The sequence below is a fragment of the Oryza glaberrima genome, chromosome 3 (assembly GCF_000147395.1).
Source record: "Oryza glaberrima chromosome 3, OglaRS2, whole genome shotgun sequence".
Classification (NCBI taxonomy): domain Eukaryota; kingdom Viridiplantae; phylum Streptophyta; class Magnoliopsida; order Poales; family Poaceae; genus Oryza; species Oryza glaberrima.
Window position 1 is genome coordinate 1,750,332 of NC_068328.1, and position 10,616 is coordinate 1,760,947.

At 45.8% G+C, this 10,616-nt stretch overlaps 2 protein-coding genes across 2 annotated transcripts; both read right to left on the reverse strand.

Moving 5' to 3' along the window:
• Positions 1 to 768: 768 nt before the first annotated feature.
• Positions 769 to 3,850, reverse strand: LOC127767714 (catalase isozyme C). The gene is made up of 6 exons (XM_052293145.1): positions 3,672 to 3,850; positions 3,479 to 3,575; positions 1,847 to 2,991; positions 1,425 to 1,492; positions 1,219 to 1,312; positions 769 to 1,095 (listed from the first exon to the last, which is right to left on the reverse strand). Exons 1-6 carry the CDS (start codon positions 3,684 to 3,686, stop codon positions 1,036 to 1,038), a joined length of 1,479 nt encoding a protein of 492 aa, XP_052149105.1. The 5' UTR covers positions 3,687 to 3,850; the 3' UTR covers positions 769 to 1,035.
• An 847-nt stretch (positions 3,851 to 4,697) lies between these two features.
• On the reverse strand, positions 4,698 to 9,488 carry LOC127767313 (ubiquitin domain-containing protein DSK2a-like). Its single transcript, XM_052292602.1, has 8 exons — positions 9,085 to 9,488; positions 6,757 to 7,497; positions 6,440 to 6,648; positions 6,226 to 6,339; positions 6,099 to 6,157; positions 5,899 to 5,927; positions 5,265 to 5,348; positions 4,698 to 5,137 (listed from the first exon to the last, which is right to left on the reverse strand). The coding sequence occupies exons 1-8, from the start codon at positions 9,305 to 9,307 to the stop codon at positions 4,992 to 4,994; spliced, it is 1,605 nt and encodes a 534-aa protein (XP_052148562.1). The 5' UTR covers positions 9,308 to 9,488; the 3' UTR covers positions 4,698 to 4,991.
• Between the last annotated feature and the right edge of the window lie 1,128 nt (positions 9,489 to 10,616).

The following is a 10,616-nucleotide window of genomic DNA, read 5'->3' on the forward strand; positions in this document are numbered from 1 at the left end:
AACGATCCAGTCCAGTTGCTCCTTGGCCGCCGTCGTCACCAGTAACAACATGATCGGCGACAGCGCAATGGCTAGCCGTGCCACCACCCCACACCAGTGATTTCAATTTCGGAATTTTCGAACCCCCCCCCCCCCCCCCCCCTCTCCTCTCGGCAAGTGATCATCTCGGGCAAATTTTTCTGTTTTTCTCATTCTAATTCAGTTAAATTATGTTAAAATTTCAAAAAAAATTGCTCCAAAAGTGCCCAAAAGTACCAAAATTTCGAGAATTTCAGTAGAACCGAAATGGCCGAAATTTCAGCTGAAATAGAAATTGGAAACCCTGCCCCACACAAGCTTCCCAAGGCCGGTGACGCCCATGGCGGGGCCAGCGCCGGCACAGCCGCATGCCATCTCTTCATCGCTACTCTGTGCTCCATTGTTTTTCTTGGTGGGGCTCTAACGAGGATGGTAGCAACGGCGACGAGGATGCGAAATTGGGGAGAGAGATGAGTAAAAAGAAGGGGTGAGGGAAAAAAATAAAGTGATGCTTGCATGTGGGGTCTATATGTGGGTCCTACGTTAACTCGTCGCCATCTCAGCCGCTCACAATACTGCCATGGGACTTTAGATACTCCGGTATTATAAGTTAAGGAGCACGTTATATGTGATATTTTCGGTTAAGGATGCAAATCAAACTCTATCGCAACAAGAGGGATCTAAAGTGAACTTATTCCCTTATGCCAATAAAGTGGCCATATGCAAGAATTCCAAAAAAAGGGATTATAATTAAATAATTAATTTACTGTATATAAATTATTGATAAAAGGTGTGCTTACAATAATGATGAAGTATCAGGAGAAACGTGTCTTCAGGTTACAGATTATTACATGATGGTGGTACACGAATTGTGCGGTGATAGAAATCATATATGTCCTCTTTCCAAAATAGACTCGATCGATCGGTATTGCTAGAGTATGAGTAGCAATTATTATCCGATAGAGTGAGGCTGAGGCCTTCCGTGACTGAAGCAGATTGCAACGCTGATCGATCTCCTTACATGCTCGGCTTCGCGCTAAGACGGCTCGCCAGTTTCTGACCCAGAGACCTGTCAGCCTGCATCGAAAGACATAGTAGATTGTTCAAGTTGCAGTTCAGAACCAAGAACAGATTATACAGATCATGTTGTACGTTTTTTTTTTTCAATTTATGGAACAAACTGTAATGTGATGTATTTACCTGAGACCAGTAGGAGAGCCAGATGCTCCTGATCTCGTGGGTGAGGCGAGGGTCAGAGAGTGCGTCGATCCATCTCTTGATGAACCGGTCTTGCCTGCAGTGCATTTAGCATTTGTTCATCAGTCAATCAGTCTAGTTGACTAATTCAGTTTAGTTCAGTCTCTCGACAGTTAATTCGGTTGCTGCATCTGCATGTGTGTACATACCTTGCCGGATCCCATGAACGGTACCTCTCCCCTGGCTGCTTGAAGTTGTTCTCCTTGGCAATCACCACCTGCACTCGCAACCCGATCGATCAAAACCAGTTAATAAATTGACTAGCTATTACTACTTCCCCGTTTCAGATTATAAATCGTTTTAACTTTGATAGTTTAATTTTAAATTTAACTAAGTTTATATAAAAAATAGTAACATTTTTAACCCATAACAAATATATTGAACTATAGATTTAATGAAACTAATTTGGTGTTGTAATTATTACTATATTTATCTATAAACTTAGTTAAACTTATAGTTTGAGATTGACTAAAATTAAAACGTCTTATAATCTGAAACGGGGGAAGTAGTAATTAAGAAAGAAAATATAGTGAAATGTAAAACCCAAACGCAAATCAATCAACAGAATTACCTTCTCGCGGCGGCCGGTGAGGGTGGCGGAGGGGATGGGGTAGCGGGGGGCGTGCTTGGCAGGATCGTAGCGGGATGGGAAGTAGTCGACCTCCTCGTCGCGGTGCATGAAGTTCATGAAGCCGTCGTAGTGGTTGTTGTGGTGGGCGCACTTGGGCGCGTTGGGCGGGAGCAGCAGGTAGTTTGGTCCGAGGCGGTGGCGCTGCGTGTCGGAGTAGGAGAAGATCCTCGTCTGCAGCAGCTTGTCGTCGGAGTAGTAGATCCCCGGCACGATGATCCCGGGGCAGAACGCCAGCTGCTCGTTCTCCGAGAAGAAGTTGTCGATGTTGCGGTTGAGCACCATCCTCCCCACGGGCTGCAGCGGCACGATGTCCTCGGGCCACGTCTTGGTGACGTCCAGCGGGTCGAAGTCGAAGCGGTCCTCGTGGTCGGGGTCGATGGTCTGGATGAAGAGCTTCCACTCCGGGAAGTTGCCGGCGGCGATGGAGTCGTAGAGGTCCTGCGTGGCGTGGCTGTGGTTGGTCCCGCCGACGGTGACGGCCTCGTCGTCGAGCAGCGACTTGACGCCGCAGGTGGGCTTCCAGTGGAACTTGACGTAGTGCGACTTGCCGGCGCGGTTGACGAGCGTGTAGGTGTTGACGCCGGAGCCGTCCATGTGGCGGTAGTCGGCGGGGATGCCGATGTCGTCGAAGAGGAAGGTGAACATGTGGAGGCTCTCCGGGTGGTGGGAGAAGAAGTCGAGGATGCGCCAGTTCTCCTGGACGTGCGACTTGGGGTTGGGCTTGAGCGAGTGCACCATGTCCGGGAACTTCATGCCGTCGCGGATGAAGAAGACGGGGAAGTTGTTGCCGACGAGGTCCCAGTTGCCCTCCCGGGTGTAGAACTTGATGGCGAAGCCACGCGGGTCGCGGAGGGTCTCCGGGCTGCCGCGCTCGTGGATGACGGTGGAGAAGCGGACGATGACCGGGGTCTGGACGCCCGGGGCGCGGAGGAAGTCGGCGCAGGTGAGGTGGGTGATGTCGTGGGTGACCTCGAAGAAGCCCTTGGCGCTGGCGCCGCGGGCGTGCACCACGCGCTCCGGGATACGCTCCCTGTCGAAGTTGGCCAGCTTCTCAACCAGGTGGTAGTCCTCCAGAAGGATCGGGCCTGAATTTTCAGTGTTCCCAGTTCAGTTCAGTTCATCGATCACCACTCGACTTGAATTAAACTGACAAACATGCTACGGAACACTATCGTAAAATCGTAATTAGTACTAATTTACTGTAGTGAATTGCTCCCCACGGAGTCTGGACCTAGCTGAGATGTACAGAATCGTATGAAATTCATGTGCTCTAACAAACGCAACAGTTTCAATTTGTAGGAGGAACTAGGAAACAATTCAATTTTCAAATGATTCCGCCTGTAGCTTGAAAACACAACAGGTTCTAATCTTCTGGACATGGTGTTATAAGTTGTAACCAAATACTATCAAAGTATTTTTTAGGAAAAAAAAACAAATGAATCCAGACTAGCACAGATTTACTGGGATGACGTTCTTTAATTTAAACTGGTAGCAGCAAAGGCTACACCACAGAAGACACAAAAAGTAATCTCAAACCACAGGAGGAAGGGGGATTGGCGTGGTCATACGTACCTCGGGAGCCGACGGTGAGCGAGTTGTTGTTGTTCCATACGGGGGCGCCGGAGTTGGTGCTCCACAGCGGGCCGTTGAACGAGCTCGACGGGCGGTGCTGCGCGCATCACACCAAATTCCGCATCAAAACCACAAAAAACCAACGCACTCTCAAACCCCTCGCCCCAGAAGCAGAGCAGAGCACGTTCGTTACCTTGTAGGGATCCATGGCTGATTAATTAACGACGACGGCGTCCGGCGCGCTCGGTCACGTTACGTACGAACGTCTCGCGAGGGTCGCCACACACCGCCCTACTTATAGCGGGCCACAAGAGAAAGAAGAGCCCTCTGGGTCGTGAGTTTTTTTGTCGCGTCCCGGATCTTTCCGGGCTCAAATGATGTGGAGTACGTGGGGCTACGGCGCACGCAGGCCTAGTAGTACGCGAGACGGCGAGAGACGTGTGCTTTTGCAAAGCGAGCGGTGGTGGATGGGAGACATGGGGGGAGCTTGGGATGGGTGGACATGGGCCGCGCCTCATCCACACGCTCCACCGCCGGCGCTCGCCGTCCAGAAAAATAACGGGATTTGTTTCTGCTGCGGCCTCTCTGCTCGTCAGATAAACGTAGCGATTTTTATTTTTTTTTTGGAACTGCACTAGCCTCTGGAATGTGAACGCGACGGCCAATGGGAATTTTTGATCGGGCTGCAGATGCTGTTCACATTGACCCGATACGTATAGTATATCCATGTGTGTGTGACTATTCCATTTCCCAAAAGGCAGGAAAAACATACGACAAAAGCCAGTTGAGACAGTATTGGTTGTTTTTTCGGGTACCACATGTGCAGAGATTTTTCACCTGATCCCGGCAAGGATTTTTTACACTCACTGATGTAAAGTATCTTGCATGCAGATGGAGGTATCTTGCGCCGCGCGGCCACTGGCACGCCAGACGCGAGAGGAGGATAACATTCCACAACAACAATAACAGATTGAGAACCGAAAGGCGCCCTCAAACGCAAAGGGGTCACCAGTTCGTCACCCGGTTGAGCTGCTTAACAATAGATTCATACATCCGGCAGAAGAGGTTAGAGCCTGATATGACAAAGGTAGCCAACCACCTTCCATCTTTCACTATTGTAGAGTTTTAGCTTCACAAGAGCCCCTTTTCAATCCAATAATGCCATCAACACATGAGAAATCAAATTTCTAGCACATCTTCAGTGAAGAGTTAGGGTATCTATAGGTTGTAAGAGCAGGCAAGTAAACATAAACAACGGTCATGTACACTGCAGTAACCACCAATAGCTCAATATGTATATACACCAACCCAAAGTACCATCAATACACCAATATCTCGATCACGACATGACAACCATGTATGGAAAGGTTAACCCACTTGACTCATTTATTCATCTAAACCATGTACCTAGATGATGCCTTTGAATCTGACGGTATAAAACCAATGAACCAGACAATCTTACAATCTGAGCTACAGGTAACAAGTCGAGGACATCTTCGATCACAACAGTCTATCAGCCAATATTCCCAAGAAGTCGCTCCACCGCAGCATGAACATTTCCCGCTGTAGCAATCAAAGCTCGAATGTTCTCCTGTGTGTCAAAGAAACCCATTTCTTGGAGCTGAGCTAGTTGTGTTGCATATAGCTCTTCTGGTGGAACTGCAAATATTGGCATTGCTTAATGAGGGCAAACCAACCGACTCCAACTCGAAAAGAATTTCAAAAAAATATTAATGTGACTATTTCTTGCAGTATTGCACTCCAAAATTTAGAGAAAATCACTTACCATTGGGTGCACTAGGAACACCTAGGCCACCACCAGCACCGAGCCCACTGAACATGCTCATCAGATTGTTGAGGTTAGTATTGCCTGGCATTAAAGTACTCTCATAAGTCGTGCCATTAAAGTATTCTAAATTAATTTCAATGAAGCACCAAAATATATACTATCAATAATTCAACAATCTAAATAAGACATCTGACCATGTTTAATATACTACCAGTTGACAAGATATGGTAACATCTTACATTTCACATTGATTTCTAATGATGAACTCAGAATCCCATTTGAGTTGGATGCCTGATTCAACTACCACTAACAAAGCAAACCAGGGTACAAAATATCAACAAATTAAATCACTAAAATTGTTTCCTAGAAAACTATATTTGGTCTGGAGGGCATTCATTTGTTTCATCTAGGTACATGATCGATATAAATATCTAAAAAGGCAAAATTTGAGCATCCTATTGCTCTCTTAGTAAATAAAAACTTATTGCAAGAAATGATATAATATGATTCTGCAATTTATCAACAAATATAAAAAAAATCTTAGCCTATATGACTCTCTAGAAGTTGACATATGTATCTGATAGTTCTGTGAAAGACAGTTCTGATAGTGAACATCAGTAGAGGAAGTTACCTGCACCAGCACCTGATTGGGTTCGCTCTCTGGTTCAAAAAAGAAAGAAAGAAAGAAAAGGATTCAATAAGCAGTAGTATAAGTGAGACTTACAAATAAAAATCTCTTGATTTTACACTCAACAATTAACTTAGAAAAAGAAAAGGTATACATAAACATGATGAGCTTAAACAGGTTAAGTTGAACTGGGGAATACTCACGGGCCAGCTTGTTGTTGACCAAGTTGTGACATCAAGGACTGCTGGAATGAGATTAATTGCTATACACACAAAAAAATCATCATAAGCCATCTGATTTCCATACACTACAGCAGTATAACTAATTTACCTGCAAAGTTTCAGGAGATGTCAACTGGCGAACAAATTCTGGGTTCTGGAACATCTCCCTCAACTGAGTGTTAGATTCCATCATATTACGTACATTTGGGTTGATATTAAGCAGCTGCAAGCAAGACGACATCATTAGATAATTAAAACACTGTGTATCATGCATATCAAGAAGCACAACATCAACTATTCCATGAAAGATTAGAGCAACGAACCTGATTCATGGACTGAGGATTTGACATAATATTCTGCATCATTTGCATCATTGTAGGATTTTGCAACACCTGACTCAAGAAGGAAGTATCCGAGCCACCACCCAGCATACCTCCCAAATCTGTAGAACTTAACCCTCCTAGGCCACCAGCTGTGGCACTCCTTGCATTGGTAACTGGAGAGGGCCTTGTTGCTCCCTGTGCAGCTCCAGCTGTTGATTTACGTATTAGTCAGAGAGAATCCCATCTGCGAATCTAGGATACCAAAACAGGACAAGAAAACATACACCAAAATAAAAAACAAAGTACACAAAACTTACCAGTTGTGCTCCAGGGATTTGGAAGTGGATTAGTGTTTGGAGCAGGAGAACCTGTTGTGGATTCTGAGGTGGTCGTTGGTGAATTTGCAGCTGGATCTCTGGCTTGGTTTGATCCATGATTTCCTAGGAGAGCAGAAAATGGGTTTGAACTTCTATCACCCTCCCCAGCCATCGTTGTTGCATTCAGAAATGGCTCTTGAACAGTTTCATACATGCGGCGGAGCATATTGAACCCTTCTGGAGAAGATTCAATGTTGCTCATGGCTCTGTCTGTGTTCCGCATCATCTCTCGCATAAGTTCAGGATTCCTAGCTGCTTCAACAGTCTGGCGGAGAATGCTCGGATCATTGAGGACATGAGCAAGATCTGGATTACGATCAACAATTTCACGCATTTGGGGGTTGTTCATAATTATATTGCGAATTAGATCAGGGCTATTCAATATATTCTGCATGAGTGGCATATTCATTATTTCTCTCATCAACGTAGGGTTCTCGGATAGCTGTTGTTGCATCTGGGATAGTTCTGGAAGGCCAGAACCAAATGAGCCCAACCCTCCACTGTTAGCAGAACCTGAACCCCCAAGACCATGCAACAAGCCTCCAAAACCAACTGCTGGTGAATTGGAAGCAGTGGTAGCATTAATGGCAGGAGTTACATTGTTGGCTGCAGGAGGTGCGGTTGACGCTGGTGGTGGTGCAGCACCACGGACCATGTGAATGGTGTGATCCGTCTCAACACCTTCAAGAGGGAAAATAGGCATAAGAATAAGCACATTTGGAAAATCTTTGTGACTCAAGGTTAAACATGCACTGCAGCAGTAAACTTGCTGCATTCAAAGAGTAATGATTTCTAAAAGCATTTGTCAAAATTGAGTAGATGGACAGCATATCTGGTAACTCATAAGTTGATGTGCACGTGAGCAAAATAAAAATTGGTACTACCTCCGTCCCAAAATATAACAACTTCTAGCCTTCAAAATTTGCCCCTAAATATAACAACTCCACCTACATTCTCTTCTCAACCAATCACAACCATCCACCATTCAAATTACCTACCTACCTCCTCTTCTCAACCAATCACAATCTTCCTCCGTTTAATTCCATCAACTTTCTTAATACACGTGTCCAATCCTAAAACTCCTTATGGGACAGAGGTAATAACACTTTAAAAGCACAAAGGTGGGCAAAGACTGCATAAGAGGATAACCTTCTTTCACGAAGACCAATATCCACACCCAACGTTGAAAAGAAAAACCAGAAACCTCATATAAATGATTCGGAAACACATGGGTGCAGATTTGAATAGGTTCAAATGCAAGAGGATATGATGGGCATGGATGCAGTAGGTGGGATCAAAACCCGATGCTCAGTATCAAATTTTACTCATTAATTCAATTCCATATAAAGCTTCATCTAGTGGCCCGAAAGAATCTGCAATAAACAGTACAACCCTCTGCCTTTTACTTGAAAAGGAATATAACATGCACCAAACAGCATGCATCACAGTAGCAGCTTTTGTAGTACGTTTGGAAGATTGAATCTCTTTCAGTTCTACACTGCTGTGGAGAGTTGCCCATGTGGATAGTGCTGCGCATTTAGCTTCTGTTGATGTCATAACAAGCCAATAATTAATGCTACATCATAAGGCCATGACCAGATGTACAAGTTATCACGTTACACGTGGATCATTACGAGTAGTTCATAACAAGCACTTGCAACGAATGACGCAGGACAATAAAAACAGCATTATAAAGCTTCCATATTCGCTAATCACTAAGATGCCATTATGCTGACAATATCCAGCAAGGAATGTTATATTCCTGCAAAAATACCCTAACCACGCATTACCAGATACAATTTCACATCGCACGTGTGCACTTAACAGTGCAATTGGTGGCTCCATGATGTTTGGAATCACTTTCATGTCAAGAAGGGAGGGAAGTGCTTGTTTTCCTTCTACTGCATGTTCGCTAAACTGCATTATAAATTAGAGTAGCAAGGCTCCCTGATACTGCCTTCCACTGCATCTTCACTGGGCTGCATTATAAATTAGTGTGCAAGTCTCCCTGATGCTGCTTACCCAATAATACCATCGTCTACCAAGTAATAACATGGAAAATCAAAGAGATAATTCACACACGGCATGAAAGGAGCAGCTTTCCTTCGCACTCCTGACTCCTCCTACAACAACGGCATTGGCGCATTGTATCAAACATACGAACTAGAATGAATCGGACCTAAACCATCGCATCTCAGGCACAGACCGAGCAAATCGCATCAACCACACAAGCTAGTTCTAACCGCACAGAAGAGGGCAGGCACGTACCGTAGCTGGCTAGGGTTTGCTCGTCCTTCAAGATCCGGCCCTTGTAGATCAGCCGCTGCTGCGGCGCCGGCACGTCGCAGCTCTCGGCGACGATCGCCTTGAACGCCCCGACGCTGAGCCCCAGGTCGGCCCGCACCGCGAGCTTGGAGCCGTTGGTGCACCGGATGTGCAGCGTCGCGGCCGCCGCCGCGGCGGCTGCCTCTTCCCCGTCCCCGCCGCCCATAACCCTAGCTCTCGATCCGACGCGGGGCTGCGCCTTCCCGATCCTTCGACGCGTGCGGTGCGAGTGCGATGCGGGCGAGAGGAGTGTGGCGTGTGTTCCCCTCCCCCCTCCTCTTCCCGTCTCGCGTGTCGCGTGTCGCGTCTCGTCTGCACGGGCTTGTGGGAGGGAGGAGAATGAGGGGGCGGGGGGGGTGGGGGGGGGGGGGGTGGGAAGAGGAGGCGGCGGAATAACTTTGGGCGGAGAGATTAACGGCGGAAATAAGTGCGCGACAGAGATGGAAGGCTGTGATTCCTTTGCGTCGGTGGGGGCCCACGGCGAGGCGGCGAGGCGAGGGAAGGGAGGTGGGGTGGGCCCCCACGTGGACCGGACTGTAATATAGTCGTGGGTGGATAGAAGGTTCTAGCACCGTCACAGTTTATCTTACGCGACCGCCACGCGAAGGCGTATTTGAGCATAATACGTATTCTGCTGTCGAATGTGTATAGGGCCCTGTTTGTGGGAGTCCAAAGATTCTGAGAAGCAGCCGGTAAGAAGGTAGCTGGTGAGAATCTGGAAAAGTTAGAAAACCCAGCTTAATATTTTGAGAAACAACTGAGGAGCCCCACATGTTAGCTTCCTCCTAGCTTTCTTCATCCTCTCTCCATGCGGCTGTCGAGCAGCGGGCCACACATGGCAGAAAGCACCCGATTTATAAGTTAAGAGACGCATTATATCTGTATTGGTATTACGGTTTAAGAACACTATATGATTCCCCGCGCTTTGCTGCGAGAATTACAAAGAAATTCTCAATATATTGTTTTCGACAATCAAGCTAGGAGTAAAAATGAAGCATCAGGTTTTATCAATGATAATCATGAAACAAACAAATGATACTGCGCCTTAATGTGAAACATATTATAAGTATATATTAGATCTTATTAAAATGGTAGATAGATTTGTTAAAATATTGTGCAAATGATGTGAGGGTGATGATTGGAAATGCTTACACATTGATTTGTAGAAATAAATAAATTGTAGATGATGTTGTATACTTGTATGAGGCTTAATATGTAATTATTGTTATTGGGTGATCGTATGATTGCATGTTGAGCTTTAGACTTGGTGGACTATAACTTTATAGAAAGTATACATACTCTAAAGGGACAATTGCTTATTTAACCCTATTTTAAAACCAAACTACCAGATTGACCATACTTTTTCATGTTTGCTCATTTGACCCCACTTTTCAAAATCGAAGCCACCGTTTGACCCTGTTTTCACTAGCCCGTTAGGGTTTCAGTTAACAAAAAGAAAAAATAAATTTACTAAC

Bases quoted from the DNA above. Each gene is read 5' to 3' on its own strand.
- LOC127767313 (XM_052292602.1), bottom strand. From the start codon at position 9,307: ATGGGCGGCGGGGACGGGGAAGAGGCAGCCGCCGCGGCGGCGGCCGCG. The intron at 6,340-6,439 runs GTTCGTTGCTCT...TCTTGCTTGCAG, and splicing joins ATCCTCAGTCCATGAATCAG to CTGCTTAATATCAACCCAAA. The intron at 5,138-5,264 runs GTAAGTGATTTT...CAATATTTGCAG, and splicing joins TGTTCCTAGTGCACCCAATG to TTCCACCAGAAGAGCTATAT.
- LOC127767714 (XM_052293145.1), bottom strand. The intron at 2,992-3,478 runs GTACGTATGACC...CTGAAAATTCAG, and splicing joins GCTCACCGTCGGCTCCCGAG to GCCCGATCCTTCTGGAGGAC. The intron at 1,493-1,846 runs GTAATTCTGTTG...TTGCGAGTGCAG, and splicing joins TCACCGGCCGCCGCGAGAAG to GTGGTGATTGCCAAGGAGAA.